This window comes from Anguilla anguilla, chromosome 4 (assembly GCF_013347855.1).
Source record: "Anguilla anguilla isolate fAngAng1 chromosome 4, fAngAng1.pri, whole genome shotgun sequence".
Classification (NCBI taxonomy): domain Eukaryota; kingdom Metazoa; phylum Chordata; class Actinopteri; order Anguilliformes; family Anguillidae; genus Anguilla; species Anguilla anguilla.
In genome coordinates, this window is record NC_049204.1 from 3,885,093 (window position 1) to 3,912,284 (window position 27,192).

At 50.4% G+C, this 27,192-nt stretch overlaps 1 protein-coding gene across 1 annotated transcript in view; it reads left to right on the top strand.

Moving 5' to 3' along the window:
- Nucleotides 1–27,192, top strand: part of LOC118225182 (receptor-type tyrosine-protein phosphatase S-like) — a 75,143-nt gene that overhangs the window by 764 nt on the left and 47,187 nt on the right. The window contains 5 exon segments of the mRNA XM_035413272.1: nt 3,144–3,332; nt 5,952–5,960; nt 12,805–12,822; nt 20,816–20,926; nt 24,774–24,785. Coding sequence (XP_035269163.1) covers nt 3,144–3,332; nt 5,952–5,960; nt 12,805–12,822; nt 20,816–20,926; nt 24,774–24,785 — 339 coding nt within the window.

Below are 27,192 nucleotides of genomic sequence, written 5' to 3' on the forward strand. Positions count from 1 at the left end.
GGGAATTATGCGTTTTCACATCAGAGGGAGAGGGAGTGAGAGAGAGAGAGAGAGAGGGGGGGAAGAGAGAGGGTGAGAGACAGAAAGAGTGTGGGGAGAGAGACAGAGAAAGAGAGCGAAAGGGGAGAGAGGGAGGGAGAGAGATAGCAAGAGTGTAGAGAACGGAGAGGGAGGGAGGGAATAGAGAGAGAGCAAGAGGGTAGAGAAGGGAGAGAGAGGGAGGGAAGAGAGAGAGAGCAAGAGGGTAGAGAAGGGAGAGAGAGGGAGGGAAGAGAGAGAGCGAGAGGGTAGAGAAGGGAGAGAGAGAAAGAGAGAGGATAGAGGCCGGAGAGAGAGAGAGACAGAGAGGAAGGAGAGATAGACAGAGAGAAAGAGAGTGAGAGGACAGAGAGAGAGAGAGAGAGGCAGCCCTACTTTAAGGCTCACAAAGCAGAGAATTGTCTCAGCTTCCCTCCAGGGATACGCAGAGATCACACCTCAGCATCCTTTAATAATCAACGGGCGAGGACTCGGCACGAAGCCCTAAAACAGCACCAGCGATTCTCCCCGTCCCCCGTCCCCCGTCCCCCGCCCCCCATCTGGCTCTGAAATATTTACAGAGTCGGCGCTCGCTCCCTTGCTCCCTCCCTCCCTCCCTCCCTCCCTCTCTCCCTCTCTCCCTCCCTCTCTCCCTCTCTCCGCACAGAGAACCCGTCTCAGTGTTTCAGAGAAGCGCGCGGAGGAGTCTCTCTGCTCTGCCGCGCTTTCCACGAGCCGCGGCGGGAAAAACGGTCTGAGCTGTCCGCGTGTTCGGCGCAAGGCGTTTGGGCCGCTAACTCGCGTGAGCTCTTGGCTCTTCGCCCGCCCCCATCCCACCCCACCCCACCCCCCCACCCTCGGGTAGGCCTGGGGCTCCGGGAGAAACGAGGCTGTCGAATTACCGCACACCGTGTGACGCCTCACCTGTCACCTGTCACCTGTCGCTCAGGTAGAACCGCACCCCAGAGCTGAACGCTCACTCATTCCGCTCTGCTTGTTCTTTCTGGCCTGTTGCCGTTTTGTTAGTTCACAAAAAAAAACAAAAAAGGTGTGACTCCTGATTAATGAGTAAGTAGTGATTTTTACAGAGCTCCGCACTGCCCCAGGGGTGCTGTAGTATTTGGGCTTTATTGCAAAGCGTGCTCTGCTGTCATGGAGAAACATCCCAGGCTATCAGTTTAAAGGCTCCTGGTTTCTTTGCTCATTACACATCCAGGACCCATTGCACCTGGATGGGACATTTAGGGTCTGAAAAATCCATGTTTCCTGATTGATCGGAAAGAACCACATCTCTTTAACAAGCACTCGTCCCAAATGAGACAGAGGTATGGCGGGGGGGAGGCGCACTTGGTTATTTTTTTGTGTTCGAATAGAAGTCACACCTATTGGGGTTACAAGCTGAGGTTGTTTCCCCCTGTTAATATATGAGTACTGAGAGACGTCACGTGTGTTTGCGTGTAAGTTGCGTGTAAGTTAGATAGATAGATAGATAGATAATGTGTGTGTGTCTGTGCATGTGTGTGTGTGTGTGTTTATAACCTCCTGGTGGTTCCCACAGAAAAGTACAGTTCTACCGGTTTTATTGATACAGCTGTAACGTGACAAATTCGCTGATCTGCACACACTATCCATCGGCCCGGCTGCAGCAGCACCGCTGGCTTGTTTTTGCTCCCGACCCCCCAGTATCCTGAAACCCCCTCACCGCAGATTAGGAGACGCGCCCGCCGCACCTCTCAGGATCTCCGTCTGGGTACCCGCCATCGCTCACTGGGGCCGTGACAGGGGGCGGTCGAGCACAGAGAGCGGCGGCCATTTTAAGTGATGCATCTCCCTTTCAGAGCACACCTCATCTGCCGTATGTTTTCGCTCAAGGGTGCGCAGCGTCACTCGTGTGCTAAATGACTCTCGATTGCGGTTCTGAGCGACTTCGCTCGCGTGGAAATATCTCTGGCTGGAGCGCGTCTTCCTCAAGTGCTGCTGAGCTAAAAAAATTAGGGAACCTAAAAACAAATGGTTTTCAGTTTAAGACTTCTCGTTTGGTTAAAATTAAAGCTGTATGATGTAAATCAATCTTTGTTACAATTAAAACGATTTAGAGGCGAGTCTTCTGCTAAGAAGTAATTGCGGCCACAAAATGGCTGTTTTGTGCATCTGTCTGGGAAAAAAAAAAGTGTTACTACCTCTGAATCACCGAAATTATTATGCAAACCGTGCAAATTTTTACAATCAGTCTAAATTAAATTTGCAGTGGTTGCAATTAACTGAGACTGTCCAGTTTTAACCAGTTTTTTTCCCCCCACAGACACACAGTTCTGATATCCAAACAAATAAAGGACAAGACGCTTATAGCGCTCTGAAAAATCCAGCTTTACATGGCAACAAAAATAGTGACAAAATGGATTATGTTGGACGCCATTAGTGGGCAGTCCCAGAGCCCTGCCAGGGGCCTGAAAGTAAACAGGGCTATCAGCAGACTGGCAGCTGAAAATAGCTCCGGATTCTTTCAGCTATTTGTCCACAATGTATTGACCTATTCTGCTCCAAACCAGGGTTTTTTTATAGTAGGAGCAAAGATAGACTGTTGGCCGGGTAAAAAAAGAAGCAGTGAACAAATGAAAACTGGAACTGGAAAAAAAGCAACAAACATCTCGCTCAAATCGTGGAATAACAATCAGAACACACACGTGCACACATGCACACGAACACATGCACGCATGCTCACACACACACATACACGCACAAACACACACACAACCACAAATGCACACACACACACACATACACGCACACATGCACACTCGCACACATGCGCACACAATCACGCATACACGTGCACACACACACACACACACATGCGCGCACATGTACGTGCACACACCCACGCACACACACACACACACAACCACACATGCACGCAGAAGCACACAAACACACACAAAACCCCCTCTCCATCGTAAAGAGCACATTAAAGACATTTTTGGGCTCGGCTCTGAATCTGTAGTAGCGCTTGCGTGGACGGGCCCCCCAGGGTCTGGTACGGAACACAGGCCATCCCGGTTCCCACCCCACCAAAACCCACCCTCTGTACCTCTCTCTCTCCCCCCCCCCCCCCCCCCCCCTCACAGAGGACCTCCTCCCTTCGGGGTTCCCCAACATCGACATGGGCCCCCAGCTGAAGGTGGTGGAGCGCACACGCACTGCCACCATGCTGTGCGCGGCCAGCGGCAACCCCGACCCGGAAATACACTGGTTCAAGGACTTCCTGCCCGTCGACCCCAGCGCAAGTAACGGGCGAATCAAACAGCTGAGATCAGGTAAGGGGGGGGGGGGGGGGCGGAACTTCCTGCCGGGCTGACCAATCTGCTCGTTCTCTCTCTCTCTCTCTCTCTCTCTCTCTCTCTCTCTCTCTCCTTGTTAGCGTTAGCGTCAGTTGTGCTCGCACTCAGAACAGGGTTGAAATGGCGGGGGGTGAAGATGCAAATACTCTCTCTTATTTTCTCTCCCTCTCTTTTTCTCTCTCTCTTTCTCGTTCAAGGTTTGTCTTGGTTATGATTCGGGTGCCAGGTTGCGTGAGGTTATCGATTTATGCGTTGTTGTATTTTTTAAGCGCTCCAGCTCGAATGTTAAACACCAGACCTTCAGTGCAGGCCCAGGTTTCACAATTGATACAGGCTGCCTTTCCAAGGGTTCTCATCTGGGAGAGACAGAACCTCAGCTGGGGACTGAGTACACACAGAAATGATTGGACGAGTCACTAGGACTGGGCGTGGCCACTGTTGCTGTTGTCATTGTACAGTAATTAAAAATGGCGTTTCATTCCTATTGATGAGACTTTATTGAAACGTCCGCTGAAGTGTAATTATGTGTCTTAATTAAGTACGGGACAGAGTGCCCCCAAGGCACTCAGGGGTTGATATTTTGGGTCGATAATTAGTTACCCCTTGAAAAATCTAATTGATTTTTTTTTTTTTTTTTGAGTTCACGCCCTTCATTAAAATCAGGTCAGAGCGTCACTGAGCAATGAGTGTTTAACGATGACGTCATCGCCCCCGATGTGCGCAATACGTTCCCCCCTCCCACCCCCCGGAATAGGCAGCGTCTGGCCTCTATGGCAGGATTAGTGGACTGAAATTGGGTTGGTGGGGGGGAGCAGTAGGGGTCTGATCTAAATAAAGTGGAACAAAATGTAGTCTGGAGGTAACTGCTCTCGCTCTTGAAAGGCCCAAAATGACCCTTCTCGCAGGTGAGGAAGCGTTAGCGCTGGCGTTAGCATTAGCGTTAGCATTGGCGTTGGCGTTAGCGTTAGCGCTGTTCGAGCAGGATGTTGTGCTAGTTGCTGGAGTGTCTCTTTAGTTTCCGTGTCAGGCAGCAGGGCTCTCCCCCCTGGGGGGGTATCATCGGAGTTTTCCAGAGTGGAGCGATAATGTGAAAGTGGTTTTTTTATTTATCATTATTTTTTATTCTGCTATTTTATTGGAAGACGGCAAGCGAAACCTCGGGGGGGTATTTTGGGGTCTGAGCAGGACGCCGAGCCATCCGTGCTTCGGTGGACCTGTGGAGATCCCCCGTGGGCCAATCACAACGCTGGAATACAGGGACCCCAGCTCCACCCAGACCCCGCCCTCTGGACCCAACAGCTCCTTGGGTCCTGTAGTTCTCCCATTTCCAATCAGGCCTCTGTTTTTTAGGCTAATTACTTTACAGCACTGTGAGCCTGACCAGGCTGCTCATAACCTTACAGCACAATGAGCCTGACCAGACTGCTCATAACCTTACAGCACAATGAGCCTGACCAGACTGCTCATAACCTTACAGCACTATGAGCCTGACCAGTTCAAAGCCAGTGGGAGAATTTGCAACAAAAAAAACCCTGATATGTCAAAAGACAGAAGGAACTGGTGCCCCCAGTGCACCATGGCAAGGGTGAGCTTGGGTCCCTGGCTGGTTCCAGGTCATTGGTTCAGAGGCGTCATTCCTCAGCTGTTGTTGTGCCCCCCCCCCCCCCCCCCCCCAATTTGTCTGTGTGTCTGCTGTCCTGGCAGTACAGCCAGGTGTCACCTGTTCACATATATTTTTGGGTCTCTGTCTGTCTATCTGTCTGTCTGTTTGTCTATCTGTTTGTCTGTTTGTCTATCTGTTTGTCTGTCTGTCTGTCTGTTTGTCTACCTGTTTGTCTGTCTGTCTGTTTGTCTGTCTGTTTGTCTACCTGTCTGTCTGTCTGTCTGTCTGTTTGTCTGTCTGTCTGTCTGTCTGTCTGTCTGTCTGTTTGTCTGTCTGTCTGTCTGTTTGTCTACCTGTTTGTCTGTCTGTCTGTTTGTCTGTCTGTTTGTCTACCTGTCTGTCTGTCTGTCTGTCTGTCTGTCTGTTTGTCTGTCTGTCTGTCTGTTCCGTTGGAGCTTCGATGTGTCCCAGGTCACATCCTGCTGATTTTAACTTCCTCCAGCGACCCCCTGCTATTTCAGTAAAAGAAAAACAACAGATAAATCTGGACTGATCTGACTAACACTGTTCAAAAACACTGCTTCAGACAGCACCTCGTGTGCACACAGTGCATCCTGCACGCGGTGGTGTGTTCATATTCTATACTTTAACATACTTTTCCTGTCAGGCTTCATCTTTATAATATTCTCTCAGAAAAACATTTTGAATGTAAACGTGTTTGAGTCTCAAGCACTATTTAAACATTGCTTAACCAGAGAGATGCATTTGCATTATGTAGCCGCTTGTCTTCAGTGCTGGAGTATTTACTTTCATGCGGTTGGTGTTGTTTTTTTTAATGAAGAATGCAAATTGAATTTTCCTACAGTGAAAGTGGAAATTAAAACTAGAGTAAAACGCACACTTGCTGGTCTAAGCGATGTAACCCATTACCTGACCTCAGCCCTGAAATATGTTGTTTTGTTTTCTTCCCCTTTATTTCTTATAATTTTCAGATACCTTTGGTAAGTGTTTTTTCTGAGTCTGAAACTCCTCTTTGCCCCCCCCCCTCCCCGAAGCAGATGGCATTTTAAACGCTTTTAAAATGCATGACCCACCGATCCTTTATCTCTCTTTCTCTCTCTCTCTAGTCCTGTCCCTTTCACCTTCTCCCTTTCTGTCCGTCCCTCCCTTCCCCCAATCTTTTTTTTTTCCCCCTCCCACTAACGTCCAAAAGCGAAAACGTCTGCCGTTTATGAACACGTTTCCCGGAGGACGGTGAAACCGCTCGGGTGTAAAGATGTAGTGAAGGCGTGTCCTCGGGTCTGTCCGTCGAGTCAGGTGACCTGCGGGATCCCCAGAGCTCTCTCTCGCCGTTTCTTCCGGAAAGATCCGAGCCCGTCCTCAGCCCGGCGTGTGCGCTGGAGCGCTGGAGCGCTCTGCCTAACTCCTGGCCTTTCATTCTTTAAGTGTGGAAGTGAATATCTGGTCTGTGCGGCATAAGGCTGGCTGCCCTTTCCACACGCATGTACAGGCGCTCACACACACACACACACACACACACACACACACACACACACACACACACACACATGCATACTGACGCACACACACACACACACACATGCATACTGACACACACACACACACACACACATTCCCCACACGTTGTGCATACACAAGGCCGCACTTTAAACCCAAAGCAGCCCCTTCAGTCTTCCCCAGTAACAGGTCCCGTGGTTCCAAAAGGGGATCAGGAGCCCCGATTCGAACGTTCGGTCCTCGGGATGTAGTCCGGGTGGGAAAAACAGGGAAATGGGAACGGGCGAATCTTTAACAGGAGCGCCTGGAGCAGCAGCTCGGGGTCCGAGCGAGAGAGAGAGAGAGAGCGAGGGAGGGAGGGAAGGAGTGAGAGAGGGAGCGAGCGAGGGAGGGAGGGAATGAGAGAGGGAGCGAGCGAGGGAGGGAGGGAGGGAGCGAGTGAGAGGGAGGGAGGGAGGGAGGCGTTTCGCCGTGCGTGACCTGAGGGTCCGGGCTCCGCGCCCTCGCCACCGAGCCAAAATATTATTCCAGCCAGTGATTTGGCGGCGACTCTGCGTCCCGCTCGATGTGCGCCTGTAGCACAGGAAGTGCCGCTCCACACGCTTCCTGTTCAAACCCGCAGGTGCAGGGTCCCTCCCGTCGGGGGTTGTTTTGTTTTTTTAAAATTTCATTCTGGGGGTTCGGAGACAGCCAAATTCCCCGTTTTATGAGGCTCTCCGAGGGCCCGTGTTTTCCTTTCCTCGCCACGGCTTTCCGGGTTTTTAACAGGTGAAAATATGGCGTGCGGTAAACTCACAGAGCGGGTTTAACGTGGCCCTTGTGCGCCTAAGTGGAGGCTGGTTTTTTCCTTTTTTTACTTTTTAATCAACGATGCAGAAGTGGTATCGCGAGTTAGCCGCCATTAGCTCTGCGCTGCCGCACTCCTGTTAGCCTGTGGGGCTAGCGCGCTACCGTTAGCCTGTGGGGCTAGCGTACTCCCGTTAGCCTGTGAGCCTAGCGCACTCCCGTTAGCCTGTGGGCCTAGCGCGCTCCCATTAGCCTGTGGGCCTAGCGCGCTCCCGTTAGCCTGTGGGCCTAGCGCACTCCCGTTAGCCTGTGGGGCTAGCGCACTCCCGTTAGCCTGTGGGGCTAGCGCACTTCCGTTAGCCTGTGGGGCTAGCGCGCTACCGTTAGCCTGTGGGGCTAGCGCACTCCCGTTAGCCTGTGGGGCTAGCATGCTCCCGTTAGCCTGTGGGCCTAGCGCGCTCCCGTTAGCCTGTGGGCCTAGCGCGCTCCCGTTAGCTTGTGGGGCTAGCGCGCGGGCGCGGGCAACGGAAACTGCGGTCGGAGACGACAGTTCACAGATCTTCGGCCGCCGCGATTTACGCCGATGAGAAAAGGGGTCTGCGCCCCAAAAAAAATCCTCTGCACCCCCTGGGTCGTCATCCTAATCCCTCCAAAGAACTGTAATTTCAGGGTTCAGGAGGCAGGTAGCGGTTTTTAATACCGGAGCCTGGGCTCCAGACGCTGCTCAGGCGCGCCGCTGCTGCGCTGGCCTTTCTGAATGAGCTGTTCTTTTCTTCGCCCTCCGGCTGGAGGCAGCGGAGACGCCGCGTGAAGCCTTTTCTTTTCCCTCTCGCTCTGAGGACAGCGTGCGGCGGGCGGTGACTCACGCAGCGCTGCCAGGTGTGTGTAGCGTGCGCCGAGTGTGAGACCAGGCCTCTGCGCCGTGGGGAAGGAGGGAGGAAAAACCTGCGGTGGAAACGTTAAAGTCCCACCTGGGGAACTGCGGGCCCGCGTCCATTTGGGTTCGTTAGCTCAGCCGTCCCTGTGCACGCACACACACACTTATATATATATATATACATGCACGCACGGACACACACACACACACACACAAATGCACGCACATGCACACACACACATATATATACATACATGCACGCACGGACACGCACACACGCACGCACACATGCACACACATGTATGCACGGACGCGCACACACACACTCGCATACACACACGTACTCTATCACACACACACGCATGCACACAGTCTGATGTAAGAGATAAGCTGGCCAATCAGGTGGTCTGAGAATGAGTGTGAGAGTGCTTAGTGGGCGGGGCTCTGCTATCCGGGCCCCACTCGCATGCTGCAGTCAGTGTGACCTTGCGGGGGGGGGGGGGGGCATTGGGGGGAGGCTAAAAATAATACATTAGTCCAGTCGGCTAAGCAGAAACCTGGCAGGACAGATGGACAGAATCCCCAGGCATTAGTAATCAGTCTCCCATTGCAGAGAGAATGCATGCAGGCAAAAAAGAATGTGTGGATATAGACATGCCTGTTTCCCTTAGGTACACAAGGGTGACGGGGGACTTCCTGATCGTCTTATGAAGCAGAAATTACCCAGAATTCATCAGGGTCCTTACATTACCCACAATGCAACAGACTGGGCATGCATTACCCACAGGACATCAGGGTCGTTACATTACCCACAATGCATCCGACTGGGCGTGCATTAGCCACAGTACATCAGGGTTGTTACATTACCCGCAATGCATCAGACTGGGCATGCATTACCCACAGTACATCAGGGCTGTGAGCCAGTGGCTCAGAGCGGTCCGAGCCAGCTCTGTCCAGGTGTCCCGACGCCCAGCCTGACAGGTGAGGGTGTTCTGTCCAAAATCGCCCGTCAAAGCCTTGCGTCTCACTTCGAGAGAGTGGGGCCTGACCTACCCCCCCCCCCCCCCCCCCCCCCAGCCCACACCCCTCACCCCCCCCCCCCCCTCCAGCCCGTGTGCGGATTTCTTCCGTCCTGAAGCAGGAGGGGGGAGAGAATCCTCTCTGTGGCTCGCGCTGCCAGCAGCCTGTCATATCCGCTCGCGCAGGGCACTGCTGCTCAGACCCGATAGCGCACGGGGCGGAGGCTCAGACCCGATAGCGCACGGGGCGGACGCTCAGACCCGATAGCGCACGGGGCGGACGCTCAGACCCGATAGCGCACGGGGCGGAGGCTCAGACCCGATAGCGCACGGGGCGGAGGCTCAGACCCGATAGCGCACGGGGCGGAGGCTCAGACCCGATAGCGCACGGGGCGGACGCTCAGACCCGATAGCGCACGGGGCGGAGGCTCAGACCCGATAGCGCACGGGGCGGAGGCTCAGACCCGATAGCGCACGGGGCGGAGGCTCAGACCCGATAGCGCACGGGGCGGCTGCTCAGACCCGATAGCGCACGGGGCGGAGGCTCAGACCCGATAGCGCACGGGGCGGAGGCTCAGACCCGATAGCGCACGGGGCGGAGGCTCAGACCCGATAGCGCACGGGGCGGACGCTCAGACCCGATAGCGCACGGGGCGGAGGCTCAGACCCGATAGCGCACGGGGCGGCGGCTCAGACCCGATAGCGCGCGGGGCGGAGGCTCAGACCCGATAGCGCACGGGGCGGCGGCTCAGACCCGATAGCGCACGGGGCGGCTGCTCAGACCCGATAGCGCACGGGGCGGAGGCTCAGACCCGATAGCGCACGGGGCGGAGGCTCAGACCCGATAGCGCACGGGGCGGACGCTCAGACCCGATAGCGCACGGGGCGGAGGCTCAGACCCGATAGCGCACGGGGCGGAGGCTCAGACCCGATAGCGCACGGGGCGGAGGCTCAGACCCGATAGCGCACGGGGCGGACGCTCAGACCCGATAGCGCACGGGGCGGCGGCTCAGACCCGATAGCGCACGGGGCGGAGGCTCAGACCCGATAGCGCACGGGGCGGAGGCTCAGACCCGATAGCGCACGGGGCGGAGGCTCAGACCCGATAGCGCACGGGGCGGAGGCTCAGACCCGATAGCGCACGGGGCGGAGGCTCAGACCCGATAGCGCACGGGGCGGACGCTCAGACCCGATAGCGCACGGGGCGGAGGCTCAGACCCGATAGCGCACGAGGCGGACGCTCAGACCCGATAGCGCACGGGGCGGAGGCTCAGACCCGATAGCGCACGGGGCGGACGCTCAGACCCGATAGCGCACGGGGCGGCTGCTCCTCGCTGTCTTTTGGAAGGAATCCCGTTCTTTTGCTTTCACCCCCCCCCCCCTCCCCCCTCCACCACCTTTTGGGTTATTTTTATTATAACTCTCAGAGGAGTGAAGTCGTGATACCGGTGGCCCCATCTACGTTCCGAGTCTGTTCAGCTTTTTTTTTTTTTTTTAACTAAATAAAAGGCTCCATCGAAAACAATCACTTTTAATTTACTCTGTTTAATTATAGATTAATAATGAAAGCGACCGTGTTGCATATTCCCTAATCAGATTACCCTCCCTGCTGCTGTGTTCCTACCAGCAACCTGTTCCAATCCTCGCTTTATAAACCTGCTATATTAACTAATACCTAACCTGTAACTAATACCTAACCTAACCTAACCAACACCTAATCTAACCTGTAACCAATACCTAACCTAACCTAACCTAACCTAACCTGACCTGACCTTAACTAGTTTCTCCCAACCCTAACTAGACTCCTAACCTTTACTGTGTACCCGATGAAACGAAGAAGAACAGCATTGTTGCCTTAAAACTCTAACCAATTAACAGTCCTTCCCTCTCTCCCATGTGATTGTTTGGATTTTCTCTGAAATGAACACAGATAAGGATGCTAAAAACCTTTAAAGGATGATTTGCCTGGTTTCTGAGGATTCTCCATCCATGGAATGTGTACTTTTTACTAGTGTTCACCTTTCATCAGATGCCTTTATCAAGAATTCAACCAATCAAAGAGCAGGTTTTTCTGAGGCTTTTCTGTTTTTTTTTGGGTTTTTTTTTTTTCAGAATTTTCTGAAGTCAGTGTTCTAGAACTCCGTTGTTTTCAGTCACCAGTAGTGATTGTTACATCAGCATTAGAATGTTCAGTCAAGTCCCATTCTAATTGCGTATTTGTGATCGCACTCCTTAAAGGGTTATGGTGTTATGGTTGTAGATATAGTTTTTGGGTTATAGTTCAATATGAAAGCTGACTTGGGGAATTGCAGCTGTAACATTGATTGATTGAAGTGTTTGTATGATATGGTATTGTAGCTCTCCCTGTTCAGGCTCTGTGGTCTGGTGCAAAGGCCTATGGGTAAGGGGGATGTGTACCCAGGAGAGACAGGTGCTTGCATCACCGTGGAGAATCAAGAACCAGGCAAAACATCATAAAACCAAACTGACTGCCTCTCTAACTGGTGCTGGACAAAGGATTTCTCTGTATTCAGAGCGGGAACGAAACACAAACTAATCCGGTTGGAAATAATTTTTGGCGTTGTGTTTGTGTTGTGGGTTAGTTCTTTCTGCAGACTTCCGCCAAGACTTGGGGCCTGCATCACACAAAGCAGGATTACTGAGTTAGCTGCATAACTGCACTGGAGTGAAACCTGGAACTGCTCTTTTTACTTCAGTCCACGTTCCGGATTAGAGAGGGTTAACTGAGTAACCCTGCTCCATGATACAGGTCCTTGGACATTTAAAAAAAAAAAAAATGAACATAGGTTTAAATAATAGAATAAACTTTATTCGAAGTCGCGATGGGCTGGCGGGTGAACAGGCGTGCTCTGCGGCGTCAGTCTCGCGCTAGTCTATACTCGTTAACCTCTGACCCCTGCCGCCTTCTCCCCTGCCCCACCGCTTAGCAGGGCGCGACCCCTGGGGGGTCGGGGGCGGTCTTTGCCCCCTCAGCGCACTTAGGGGCAGCTAGCTCGGGGGCAGATCGCTGTCAGTCATCTCAGAATAAAACGGGGTGGGGAGCAAAGTAAAGGTCATGGAGCCCCCCTCCCCCCCCGCTGATATTGAGAACAGAGAGTCAGATCGGGACAGCTAAACCGCAGTACAACCCCCCCCCAGCCCTACCGGGAAGGGGGGAAGAGCCCTGTCAGATGCCCTCCCCCTCTTTCAGCACAGTTCTATTGGCCGGGGGGGGGGGGAAGGTTTATGTGATTTCGGCCCAGTCACGTTGACTTTAAGGAAATCCTCTTTGGAATCAGTTTATCGGTATGAATAAGGGGGGGGCAGTGATAGAACATAAGCCACACGGTTTAGACCGCCTCGCATTCGAGCGGCGCGTTTGTTTACGCTCCCTAGTGCGTCGGTGGCGGTGGAGGGGACAGATGAGACCCCACGGTAGGGTACGCAGTTCCTGTGCCTTTGGGAAACCAGCACCGAGAGGCTTTTCAAACTCCCCAAAATAACCTTGTTTTCTAATTAGAGTGTTAACACTAATAACAAAAGGATAATTTGCTTTTTAAAATGATCCATCCTTAAACTGGTAACTAGTGGCTCTAACGTAGACCTTTTGAACTAAACTGTTGTTTTCCATTGTGTCTTTTCCAGTGGGTACGGCCGTACGAGGTAAGACAAAAACAAGACAACTGATCCGTATAGAACTACTAACAGCTAACCCTATGATTGCAGGAGAACAAAAAAAAAAGGTCTTTTGCCACCCCCACTCCCCCAAAAAAAAAAAAAAAATCAGCCTCTTTCCTGTTCCGTTTCCAAGATGTGAGACCTGTGTGTTGTGCCTGTGTTCTGTGTGACAAACTCATCTTTCTTCACAACGTTGTCGTAATGTGTCTTCGGCTGTTCTGTTGTGTGTTGATGTTTCCTGTTTGTTTATGTCCCTAAGTGTGTGAGTTATTGAGTAGCCCTGTTAGATTGGGGTTGTGGGGTTTGGGGGGGGTTGGGTTTTTTTCTTTTTTTTTTTGGTGGCTGTGTTCCTGAAGAGTGAGTTTTTTGTTTTTTTAATGAGTTGCCGGGTAAGCTGTCGAACCTCCTCCACTGACAGCCCTGATATCTGATATCCCTCTGATTTTCAGGGCTGTAGGGGGCGCTATGGCTAAATATTTGATCTTGTGGCAGAGTTGAGGTTATGTTCTGTGACTTTCCCCCAACCCCCCCCATCCTTCCCACAAACCCCTGCATTTGGTATATTACAAACAACCCAGCCTCCCCCTGCCCCCACCTCACTCCTTTATGACATCATAATGAAGCTTGCGAGACCCGATTGGTCGCTCTGAGGTAAACCAGATGCCTGTGATGTTGTTGTGTTTTTTTTTTTTTTTGAAACGTGGTATGTATCGTTAACGTTTTCCTTTTCAGGGCAAGTAGGGAGGTAAGAGACTTACTGGTGTTTTGGGGGGTGGGGTGGGGGTGGGGTGGACCGGTGAGTGGAGGCGGGGGGGGGGGTATTCAGGTGTTTTTAAGACCCTCTCTAAGGCCGGTCTCGTTTCGCTCTTTGGAGGTTAATTAATGCACCAGAGCTGTCAGCCAGCACCAGGTACAGTATTGGCTTCCTCAGAAACGTTCCACGCGTCAGCTGTTTATTTCCCCTGGTCTCCACCCCCCAAGGCCCCCCCCCCCCCCTCCCCCATACACTCCCCCAGGGTGAAAGCCGAGAGATTGTCTGCGCGAGCAGCTAGCAGTTAGCAGTCCCTAGCTCTGACTCTTGCAAAAAAAGCCATTCGACCTCCCGCGGTAACCACGACGACGACGTGCGCCATTTTGTATTTAATTAATTCACGCCCTTATGTCAACAAGAGATCGCGTGGCACGCCGGGCGAGGGTGACCCCTGAACTCCTACATTTGCATAATTGGATCAGTGATCCGCTGAGGGCTGTTTTCACACCCTGCCCCCCCCCCCCAAAACCCCCCTACCCCTTGTCAGTTCCATTACAGAGAGCCTGCCAGGAGTCCCAGGGATGAAAATGATTTACTGCAGGGGGGAACCAGGGAGGCTTATGGGTCATAAGGGGGGGCCCGCACACCTGTTTCCCATCCAGATATTTGGGGGGGGTGGGAAAGGGGGGGTGCACACATAGTCCATTGCCAAGGGCAACATTTGGCTAATCAGGTGCTTATCCAGAGCACATTCATACAGCTGCCTGTTCTACTGAAAACCAGCTCAGTCGCCTGGGTCAAGGGTACAGCTGCAGTGGTGGGACTCTGAGTTACAAGCCCAGTAGCCTGACCATGAGAATTGCCAAACCGCCCCACTGCCAGTAGTACTGAGGCACACTGGCGTACCCTACATGCGGCTGAGCTGATGTGCTTTATGGGCTGTCGCTCGGTGTTTCCGTAAGGCTACGGGCCTTGGTTACTTGGTTACGGATCGTTGCGTTTTGTTTTCTGTTTTTTTTTGGGTTTTTTTTCTGAGCGTGTTATGGATCAGCAGATGGGAGCTGACATCAGTTGTGCTGCTCTGTGCTGCTCTGAGCCCTTGTGCTGACTCTCTCTCTCGTTTAATGACCTTGATCGCGCGTCTGAGCGAGGCCTAGTTGGCCTTGGAGGGGCTGGGGGCGGCACAGGGGCTGGGGGGGTTGGGGGGGGCAGTGTTGTCACTGCTCCTTTCATGGTCTTTGTCCTCCGGATTTGTTTTTTGTTTTTTTTGTTTTTTAAAAAAAGCTCCTTATTTTTTTCTCTTTTTTTAAAGGAAGTTAATAAAGTTGGGTAGAGCTGGTGGAGTTTCTCTGTTATCAGGGCAGCTTTGAGAAGGTCTTATTTTCCTGTGGAACGGATTGATGATCCGAATGAGGATGAGCTGAATGTTTGGTGTGTGTGTGTGTGTGTTTGTACGTGTGTGTGTGTGTGTGTGTGTGTGTGTGTGTATGTGCGTGTGGGTGCATGTGCACGTGTGCTATGTGTGTGTGTGTGTGTGTAAGACAGCATCACGGGGCATTGTGGGATAGCGGGTGGTGTCATAACCAGCAGATTGCGTGCCCAAATCAAATCACTGGCGTGTCTCTGTAGCCTTGAGCAACAAGCTTAGCCTGAGTGGGGTTAACCCAACCCTAACCCTAACCCTAACCCTAACCCTAACCCTAGAGCAGCAAGCTTAGCCTGAGTGGGGTTTGGGAAACATCCAACTAGCGTGTAAATGGATATTATGTGACGTTTGCTAGAGGTCACCCTGGATGGGTGCACGCGCTCAGATAAGTAGAATATTTGACAGGTTTGAGGTCAGAAAAGGACTGAACAACATGGCGGCATTCTGCATGTAATCGAAGCCCAACTGTATGCAGGTCGAGTTCTCGAGAAAAGCATATACCGTCATTTTTATCTGTCGGGATACACGAGGGATTTCTGGTGACCCTGCTTTGACAGGATTCACTCTCCCCTGTCTGCACCCTCTTAGTGTGCAGAAGAGGTTCATGCACCCCCCACCCCCCCCCAAACCCCCGCACCCCCACCCCGCTCAGCCCCACGGTGAGCTGTGTATTGGGAAGGGGGATTGAGCCAAATGACCTGCATCAGCAGCAGTTTGTTGTACTTCTGAGCTCTTCAGCTTTGGCACAGCCCCTCCCACCCCCCCCCACCCCCCACCCCCACTTCGGTTCCCATGGTGAGGAGCAACTATTTTATTTTTTGTCTGAAAATCAGAGGGCTCAAAGTCACCCTTTTTTTAGCCCCATCCGCTAGCACGTTCCTTTTGCAGGTTAAATCTGTAACCTGCTCGAGTCGTTGAGTATTATTATTAAACCACGGCCTGCAGACTACAGCAATCACGGGACTGCCTCAGTGGCTCGAAGCGTGAATGGTGCTGTATAGAAACCAGAAGCAATTGGTCAGTTATTAATTGGAGCTATTTGTAAGGTTCGTTATCAGGCCCGTTATAAGGTTCATTATCAGGCTCGTTATCATGCTCGTTGTCAGCCTCGTTATCTGGTTCATTATCAGATTCATTGTCAAATTCGTTATCTGGTTCATTATCAGATTTGTTGTCAGGTTCATTATCATTCTTGTTATAAGCCTCGTTATCAAGTTCATTATGAGATTCGTTATGTGGTTCATTATCAGGTTCGTTATCTGGTTCATTATCAGATTCGTTATCAGGCTGATTATAAGATTCGCTCGTTTGAATTCCAAAAAAAAAAGTTTATGATGTGATGCTGACAACCCTGTGGAATGAAACCCTCCCGTTGCCAGGCAACGCTAGAGAGAGTTGTGCATTCCACCCGCCGTCACTGGTCAGCACTGGAAGACCGTCTGGAGTCTGTACATCCATCCATCCATCCATCCATCATCTATACCTGCTTAGGGTCACAAGGGGCGCTGGAGCCTATCCCAGCATGCACTGGGCGAGAGGCAGGAACACGCCCTGGACAGGCCGCCAGTCCATCGCAGGGATTCTGTTCAGTTTTTGATTTAGTTTTATTTTTGTTTTTCTTTACTCACCGTTTCTCATGGGTTAGGCGAATCAGCCAATGCAATCAGAACAGGAAGTTTTTTTGTTTTTTTGGGGGGGGGGGGGGGTCCTTTGTTCTGCGCTCATTACCGCCCCCCCGCCGTGTCGTGTTCCTGCGGCCCGCGGGTCCGAGGCGGGACGGGGCCCGAGCGGCGGGCGTGCCCCGCGTGACGTTCGCATCGTTTCCACGGCGCCAGCGTTTATCTCCAAAGACAAAGGCGCGCGCGGTTTACCTCCTCCCCCCGCCGCGCGAAGGTGGCAGAGCCCCCCTCCCCCGCCCCCCCCCCCACTCCCCCCGCCCCATCCCCCCACCCCCCCCCCCCCGCTCGCCGCTACATGCCGGAGACTGATAACTCCCCGGCTTTTGTTATGTTTGCTTCCCCCCCCCCCCTTCTGTCTGCAGCAGACGCCAGTGCCACTGGCCATGCACTGTCAAAGCAAAGCCACAGGCTTGCAGGGTAGCAAATAACAAAAGCAAAAAAAAAAAAAAACGTAACGCAATTACAATATGCAGCAAATAAAAACAATAAAAGGACGACAGGATCAGCCCCAGACATCAAAGGCCTTCGTTTTGTTTGGATTCCAGCGTATTAGAAGCGCGTTTTTTTTTCGTTTTTCTTTTTTTTCTTTTTATTAATCTTTTATTGTTAAGACTCAGCTGGCAGGGGAACGCACAGCCGAACGATGAGAAGAGAAAATTGCGTTTCTTCTTCACTTCAGACGGCGTGTAGAAAGAGCGAAAAAGAGAGAGAGAGAGAGGGAGAGAAGACAACATTTATTGCACAATTCTGAAAACAAAAATAACACAAGAAAGGCGTATCAAATGAAATCATATGCTTTAGGGCGAAAGGACTCCGAATTAGCTTAGAAAGCGCTCCGCTCACAGCACAAAGATCCAACAGTGGAGCCCAAGAGAAGAAGAAAAAAAGAACAATGGGAATTATTATTTTGAATTTAAAAGTGGGGAAGGAATGTGCTCGTTAGTTAGCTGGGCTGACATTTTTTTTTCGGAGCGCTGCCGGAGAGAGGGGAAGGGGAGAAAACGGGGGGGGGGGGGGGATTCGGACTTGAAACAGAATGCAGCATCGGCGTGGCCCCGCCCGAATCTCAGGCATTCCGTGTGTTCTTCGGCCGTCCCGCCTTCGAAACCGCGGCTCCTGCCCGCGTAATGAATCCAGCAGGGACTCTCCAGGATCAGCCGACGCCGACTCTCAGCAAGAAGCGCTTTTTACCAAAAATAGTCGAGCGTAGAATCTCTCTTCGCCCCCCCCCCCCCCCCCCCCATGCCCGCCCGCCCGCCCGCCCGCCTGCCCGCCCGCGCTCTGGCTGGCACCGCCAGTGGAATTTAATTGGCTCGTAATTAATCTCGTTCTTTTTTTTGTGCGAGTGCGCTGCTGAAGGGCCTCTCCTCCTCGAGCACGTCGGCGTGGTTCGTACTCACGAGCCGACACCGTTGGTTTATCGTGAGAGGCCGTTTTGATCCGTCGCGGGCTATTCGCTGACGAGAGGGGGGCCCGTGACTCATGATCACTGCGCGAAAAAAAAATAAAAAATTAATAAATGAAATAAAACACCCCAAACCGAATTCGCAGGGCTTGAGATTTTCGCGAAACTCTGCTTGAATTCTGATGTTCCATTCAGTTTTTTTTTTTTTTTTTTTCCTGAATGGCATTAAAATTCAGCCCTGTTCCTCGATCGGAAGGCACTCCGGCGGAAAAAAAAAAAGAAAAAAAACGATTTTATTTTTTATTATTTTCGGGGTTTTTTTTTTCTTCTAAAAAACATTTTCAAAGGCGCGGCGGAGAGGCGGAACAAACGCCCGGGAGCCGCGATGACATCACAGGGTCTGAAGCGCAAGGCGAGGCGAGACGACTGAGGGGGGCTTCTGAGCGCGCTCCAAGCCCACCTGTTGCATTGTGGGAACGTGTCGTGCCAAGCGCACGTCAAACGGTTTTGAAAGAGTACGCGTGCCCGTCTGTGAATACCTAACTTTCTACCTTTAGCCCAAAATCTTTTGTCAGCTTTTTTTTTTTTTTTTTAGTGCAGTTGTGGAACAGAATGGCGCTGAGATGGCTGTGGGGTATTTAAAAAGGCGCGTCTGCGCACGCCAGCGTTTTTCAGAAGAGCCGGGCGCCATTTTCTTTCTCGATGTACGGAATGGCAAGGCTGGCCTCTGTTTTTTTGGTGGCGTGGACGTGAAAGGCGGGGGGGGGGGGGGGGGGCTAGGGGTTGGGCAGTGAACAACTGTCTGTCAGCGGCAGGTTGACGTGAGCTGTCCTGTCCCCCCCAGCCCCCCCCCCCACTTGCCAGCTCTGACAGGGTGGGGAGGGCATGGAGGGACGCCCCCCCCTCGCTTCCATCATTGATCTGGACGGTGTTGCGTGTGGGGGGAGGCTGATCTGATGGGACGCGGGGGGGACAGGGGGACAGGACAGGCACAGGGAGTACGGGCTGCGTGTGGGGGGGGGGGGCTGGTCGGGACGCGGGGGCGGTGGTGGGGGGGGGGGACAGGGGGACAGGACAGGGACCTGACAGGCGGTGGTGGGGGTACAGGGGGACAGGACAGGCACAGGACCCTGACAGGCGGTGGTGGGGGTACAGGGGGACAGGACAGGCACAGGACCCTGACAGGCGGTGGTGTATCGGTGCTCCCCGGCTGAACAGTAATGAGGGTCGGCTCTGTGTTTGTCAGGAGAGGACAGGCTGCAGTCTGTCAGCCGCCCGACTCCACAAACCCTAATTATACTATCATGGGCTCCGGCCAGACCTCCCCGGGCCTCCCTAACCAGGAATTATCTGGAGGGGACTGATGCCTCCTTTTCTGTGTGTGTGAGTGAGTGTGTGTGCGCGTGGGAGTGTGTGTGTGAGTGAGTGTGTGTGTGTGTGTGTGTGTGTGTGTGTGTGGGGGAGTGTGTGTGTGTGTGGGGGAGTGTGTGTGTGCGTGTGTGTGTGTGTGCGTGGGAGTGTGTGTGTGTGTGTGGCAGTGTGTGCATCTGCATGTTCGCGTGTGTGTGTATGTGTACGTGTGTATGTGTGTGTCTGTGTGCATGTGCGTGTGGGAGTGTGTGTGTGTGTGTGCGCGTGCGTGTGTGTGTGTGTGTGTGTGTGTGTGGGCACGTGTGCGTGTGTGTGTGTGTGGACATGTGTGCGTGTGTGTGTGTCTGTATGTGTGCGTGCGTGTGTGTGTGCAGTGCTTATCCTCATCTCTCCCTGTGTGTATGTTATGTAGGTCTGTTGTGGGGGGGGGGGGGGGGTATATCACTGCCAATCCCACTTTGCTTACTCTTGCAGTCTAGGCCTCCATGTCCACTCTGATGCTACAGTTAGCTGTGTGCACAACCCTGCAGCTATTTACAATGCAGGGGGTTTTCTTACGTACAATAGACCTCACAGCGATGAGAGCAGCACTTGAACCCGCAACCCCCCTCGTCTGCAAAGCCCGCCGTTGACTTCCGCTCCCCCGCCTGCTTTACAGAGCGTGTTTCGTAAATCCTTCCTCACCCTCGTGCGTGCCCCTCGTGTGCGTCTCTTCCCTCAGAGAAGTGTTTCTGGTGGATACACACGTGGTGTTTTTCATTTATCCCATTGACTGGTTTCCGTTGTCTTCCACGGAGAGGTGTGGAGTCTGGGGAAAACTCTTTAAAGGGGCAGTATTGGAGTTTGGGGAAAACTCTTTAAAGGGACGGTATTGGAGTTTGGGGAAAACTCTTTAAAGGGACGGTACGGGAGTTTGGGGAAAACTCTTTAAAGGGGCGGTACGGGAGTTTGGGGAAAACTCTTTAAAGGGACGGTACGAGAGTTTGGGGAAAACTCTTTAAAGGGACGGTACAGGAGTTTGGGGAAAACTCTTTAAAAGGACGAGACGGTATGGGAGTTTGGGGAAAACTCTTGAAAGGGACGGTATTGGAGTTTGGGGAAAACTCTTTAAAGGGACGGTATTGGAGTTTGGGGAAAACTCTTTAAAGGGACGGTATGGGGTGGGAGGAGGAGAGGGAAAGGCTTACACTAAATCTAAAGATGTATTTGTAAGGATTCTTGTCTTTACAGGGGGATCGCTTGTCATTGCTTTGTTTCTAACACGTTTCTCTCTGTGCTCTCTCTCTCTCTCTCTCTCTCTCTCTCTTTCTGTGTGTGTGTGGTGTGTGTGTGTGTGTGTTCCACAGGTGCCCTGCAGATAGAGAACAGCGAGGAGACGGACCAGGGGAAGTACGAGTGCGTGGCGTCCAATGTCGAGGGCGTCCGGTACTCCTCCCCCGCTAACCTATATGTGCGAGGTAGGGACCAACGCGGCAATGGAGCCAAGGAAAACGAGTCAAACGCAGATAAATACAGCCTCGGAGTCAAGGGGAAACTAGTCAAACTCTGATAAAAGCAGCCTCAGAGTCAAGGGAAAATTAGTCAAACTCAGATAAATACAGCCTCGGAGTCAAGGGGAAACTAGTCAAACTCTGATAAAAACAGCCTCAGAGTCAAGGGAAAATTAGTCAAACTCAGATAAATACAGTCTCAGAGGCAAGGGGAAACTAGTCAAACTCTGATAAAAACAGCCTCAGAGTCAAGGGAAAATTAGTCAAACTCAGATAAATACAGTCTCAGAGGCAAGGGAAAACTAGTCAAATTCTGATAAAAACAGCCTCAGAGTCAAGGGGAAACTAGTCAAACTCTGATAAAAGCAGCCTCAGAGTCAAGGAAAAACTAGTCAAACTCTGATAAAAACAGCCATCATAAGGCTAAGGAAAACTCTAATCTAATCTGGATGAAATCCAGCCATAAAGCCAAGAAAAAATAGTCAAAACCAGATAAAACAGCAAGGGAAAGCAAGTCAAACTCAGATTAAATCCTGCAAAAATGCACTTCAATCCCTTAGCTAAGTTAACGGTGCACCAAAAAAAAAAAAAAATGCTACAGTTCTCCTACGGCAAACCTTAACTAACCTACTAAATAATCACTGAGGTAGTGCCACCCAGTTTTACTTTGATTTCAATACGAGGACACAGTTCAGTTGAGAGATTTTCCCCGAGGACATAGCACAGCTTAATTAATTTTGCTGATAGCCTGTGACATCGGTGTTCCTCGTCAGGATATGCAAATGCCTCGGCTCATCGAGTCTGCAGGGATAGGGCAGAAACGTGGGCTGGGGGTGTCGGCCAAAACCGCTCTGTGATTCATGGGCTGAAAAGTGGGGTCGTTTTTCTGTGTTTTACTCCGAGCTCGATTAGTGTGTTCTGAGCCCCCCCGCCAACCCACTCACAAAAAAAGGTTTTAAAAAATAACTGCACCTTAACACCTTCTGGTGCCCTCTGGTCTTCTGAATAAAATGTTTTTTAAAAAAATAAAATAAAATAAACACATTTTAAGGAGATATTGTTATGATAACGAGAATCAGAGCTTCTAAGTTGTCCTTGCCTATATGGGTTTTAAAAAGAAAAAGCAACTTTATCCAAAAATACTCAGTTCTCTTGGGTTTCTGAGGAGGATTAGACGTAAACCCACCCGGGAAGATGACGGTAAGTCAGATTTTGATTGGGTGGCTAGACGCTGTGCAAACCAATCAAAATCCACACCCTCTACCCCCCTTCTGAAAGAAGTGTCAAGGGGAAGGGGAACAAAGGCATTCAAAACCGATGATGAGTGTGTCATATATATGATAATAACTCTCATGGGAAAAAAAAAAAGATTTACATCCCTCAAAAATATAACCTATTTTACATATTTATAACTGCTCGACAAATTATGTACTGTACTTGTGTTTAAGTTCCATAATTGAGTTTGGTGAATATAGCCGTGTCGTAGTAGGGAGCTGCAGACTGTGTTCATATGAGGAGAGAATAAAGAAGAAGAAAAAAAAGCAAACAGAGAATTAATCTCCAGTGGAAGATGCTATGAAGTCATTTTGTGCAGCTAATGCTAGGAGACAGTGAATCCCTGCTGCAGCTGTTTTAATAAATTGACGCAGATGCCTTTTTGACGCGTTATATTTATTTTCTGCACACGATGCCGAACGTCTTCTGACAGTGCGCTAGTGGGGAGCCAGATAAACATTGGCTCTCATGAATAATTAACCTGGCCTTTCGTTTGGAAATGGGTCACAGATCTTTCTGTTCCGTTATTATTGTTATTATTATTATACCTTCGGTTGGACGTATTCTGTCTAGTGGCTGAGGAACAATCCAATCCGATGCCAGTTAATCAAAGAAGGGCTCGGACCCCAACCGAACTGGCACCACCAGATCAGCCTCTCGCCAGCATTGTGTTGTTTCACATCCCTGGACAAGAAGCTAAATAACTTCTCTGTGTCCGGGATTGTGCTCATGAATAAGCCTTATTACTGGACGAGTAGACCCTGCCAAACATGCAACGGCAGGGAAGCGTTTAGCTGATGGATCTACTGTTTGCGAGCTATTGCTATATCCCCTTTATCCGTCTTACACTCTCAGAAAAATAAGGTCAAATAAAAACATTCCTAAAAAGGTACAAACACTTGTCACTGGGGTGGTAGCCTCTGGGTACATAAAAATTGTAACCCCTAGCCAGCAATACGTAACTCATTTGTACCTTTGTTTGATTGTGAAAGGAACTTATTAGTACCCAAATTGAACATTTTTGTTCCTTTCAGGGAAGACTTGAGAAATTTGTGCCTTAAGAGAGAAAAAATGTACACCTCCACTGTACACCTCTATTTCTGAGAGCGTGGGTGCGGAATTGAGGTGAAAATCCTAATTTGAAAAAAGGTGTCTGTGGAAGATGCTCGCTTCTGAAAAATGTGAAGGGGAGATTTTGGAGTTTGGGTGGTGTGAGATTAGGGCTCTGCGCGGTACGGGTTGCCTTCTCTGCTTCGCTCGTCGTTTTACGAGCGTGCGAGGGAACGCGCGTCCGAAGCCCCGTTCGAACCAAAGAGTCGCGACGCGACGACTCTGCAGCTGTCGACTCTGACGCGGTGTTCTAAATTCGCCCGCCTGCTATTGGACGACTCGGATCGCCCACGACAGGCGAGCGTCGTTCTGGGACGGGGTCGTTCACGCCGCTCGCGACTCCTCTCTGCGGAACTCCAAACGGGTTTCGTCGCGTCGCGGATCTTTGGTCTGACCCGGGCTGAAAGACTCAACTGGCCGTCAGCTGATATCTGTTGGCTGCAGGTCTGTGGACCGTCCTTTAACAACCGTGCTTTGATTGGCCAGCACAGGCACTCTGCCTAGCCAATAGTTCAGCTGATGACACGGTATCATACGCAATGTTTTAAAAATTCTATTAAAAAAACATGAGAGTACTCCAACAACATCTTACAAAGGGTTCTGTGTTCTGTCTCTCTTTTGGTTCATTTTTTAATGTCGGTTTTTAAATATGCAGTGTACACAAATGTGTTTTTAGTTCTTTACAGGGCAAGTTGCGCTTGAAATTAGCAGCTACGGTACTGCCAGAATCACGGAGAGAAAAACTGGAGGGTTTCTTTGTGCTTCCCTTCATTGTGCCCGGGAGGAAAGTGATGCTTTAAAATCGAGGCCAACTGTCGACGGAACACACGCTGGCAAAATGTACACATAATCGAGCCTGGGGAAAAAAATGAGCCTTTTGGGTGTGTGTTTGTACTTGTAGCTGCTAATTTGAACCCAGACTGTCCTGTTCTACCGGTTGGTTGTTTTTTGATTCATTTCCTTTTCTGGGTTGTTTGCTTCGTTTTGACGTTGGTTTGATTTTATTTATTTATTTATTTTTCTCGTTTTATATTTTCCTTATCTTCAATGAAGCAAATTGGCCACCGGGGGCACTCTTCAGGTGGCACAGACCTGATTGCTGATCTTGATTTGTCTGAATCATGAAAGCTGAATTTTTTTTTTTTTTTACTGTAAATATGGCTGTGACTCCCCAGCATAGCCAATGGGGTGGATCTGAAGGTTTGGGTCAAAGGGCAAGTTACAGAAAGGCAGATGTCATTTATATGAAAGACAGACAGAGAGCTGAGGAGAGGAGAGGAGGGGAGGGGTGGGGGGGAGAGAAAAGAAAAAGAAATGTAGCAGCTAAAAGCCTTGAGGTGGCCTTTTTTACTCTCTCTGTGTTTCCCCTATTTTTTCTCTCTTGTCCTCATGTCATTGTGTTCTGCATCAAACCCTTTACATCCCCCAGAGCTTCGAGAAGGTTGGTGTGTTTTTTCTTTTTTACTTTTTTTACCCACATTTATAAATAATAAAAAAAAAAAAAAAAAAAACATGTTTAAAAAAAATGAAATATACTTATTTATAAGAAAGCTAAATTTATTTTTTTTAAATAAGAACTGAAAAAATAAATGAAATAAACAGAGAATCAGACTTGCTAAATATTATGAAGAACGATGAAGTATAATTTAAGATTATTATTATTTTATTTTTTTACTGGAAAAAGAATGCTGAAAGAAAACCCGCTCTGTTCGGGTTTTTGTTTTTCATTTTGCGTTTGCATTGTGGGGCCTTTGCTTCTTCTGCATCCTTCTGTACTGCTTCTGCTCTGAAATCTTTTCTGCACTTGTTGTCATGGAAACCCAGCACTTTGGAAATAAGGGCCTGATGCATGATGGGAGAATGTAACTACGCTTGCATGCCTGAACAGAATTCCTCGATTGGGGCGTTGTCTTTCTTGCATTTTGTGTGTGTGTGTTTTGTTTGTTTTTTTTTATCCTTGATTTGTTTCGTTCCTTCTCTCTTATGTTACCGAGTCACTGTCGACTTCATTTAGTCGTTCGTTGGCTTAATTTTTACTTACTTTTTTGTTCCTGCGTTCGTGTGTTTCTTCTTGTTTTGTTACATACTCCTTTCAGTTTGTTTGTTCAGTCGTTTGTGGTTCCTTTGTTTTGTTCTGTTTCTTTTCCTAATTGTGCTGTTGCTTTATAACTCACGCACTGCGTTCGATTCTAACGGAAGTAACCGAGCGAGCAGGCAGTATTCCTGGCATCTTCCTATCAGTCGGCCATCTTGGGCGAATTAAGTGAGATTGGATTTGATTGGCTTCAGTAATGACTTCACACAGCTTTTGGGATGGTTTTACTGTGGGACGTGGATCAATAGCGAATAAAATGGCTTTAGCCTTAGGAGTGCGCACGGTGGGGGGATGGGGGGGGGCACAGTAAGGCCGACTCTTTCTGAAGGTCATTGACTCGATGAGACTGGTCTACCGATCGACTGCCGTGTGCCCTTTTGTGATTCGTTCGGCTCCGTCATGACATCATTCGTCCGAATTGATTTTTTCCTGATGGATGCGAGGCGACGTAGCAAAGCTTTTAAAACGTAGACCCAAGAAGACGGAAAAAACACACGCATTGTGATTTAAATTGAATCTCCGCTCGGCAAATCCTGTTATGGCATCAAAGCGAAAGAGCAGCGGAATATCTCGAAACCGGGCGATGGGAACGCGGTTAAGACCCCATTCCCGTCACGTCCGAGCCGTTTTTCCCGTTAAGCTTTTTTTTATGGCGTCCAGCCGCCCGCTGTGTCCGCCGGAATGACGAGCGGGAAGATTTGCCTTAAATCGCGCACTGAGGCTCGCAGTAAACTTCAGTTTCACTGCGTCGTGTGTGCGGGCGCCTGCGTTTTTGCTAGCGGTTTTTGCTAGCGGTTTTTGCTATTGGTTTTTGCTAGCAGTTTTTGCTAGCGGTTTTTGCTAGCGGTTTTTGCTAGCGGTTCCGGCCGTCCTTCGCCGTCACGAGTTCGTCGTGTAATTTGATCAGGCGGCGTTATTCTCTTGGTCGAGCTCCCAACGTCACATCTCCCCTCTGTCCCAGGACTGTCCCCGGCTGGTGCCTGGCTCCAACCCCTACCCATCATGCACTGCTCCTGCGTTTAATTATTAAAAACTGCAGTGGGTGAGATTTGGAGCTGCTAGAGACAGGCTTATAATCATTGCATTGTTCTGATATATGTGACTGGAAGTAAAGAATAATAATAACTGCAGTCTGTAATAATCACTGATTTTGTGGGTGCAGAAGACTGCTGCGAGACTTCTTAAGCTAATTATTTTGCCAATTTTGCAAAGAGAACTAAACAAATCTTTCAAATCCCCCAGTGTAGAAGGGCTTAAAAAAGACCAGTTTTTCAGGACACAAATGTGGGGATAACCAGTGCTTACCTTGTGAATATGAAACAACTGCAAGGTACCTGAATCAGCATCCACGTTGACTCAAGTCTGAATTAATTACAAAGTGGACTAGAATCCTTCATTTTCTTTTGAATTATTCAAAAGTGGCCTGTCCACATCGCGCCGTGGTCCCTCTCAAAATTTTGAGTTACCCCATCCCAAATAGACGCACAGCATAGCTGGGCTTATTATTATTATCGTTGTTGTTGTTATTATTTATCGTCAAGAGCTGTTGTGTGAGACATTACATTCCATCCCGTGCCAAGGCTTAAGAGATCGGGTTCGCGTCCCCCGGGTGAAACCCGGATCGCTATGGAAACGATGCGGGAAGACTGCTCCGCGCGCTCCTGAATGTTTTTTGCCTGCCTTATTTCTGCATCCGCTTGCATGCCCTGCCGCACGTGCGTGTGCTTGTGAGGAGTCGGGAACGAAAGCTAGA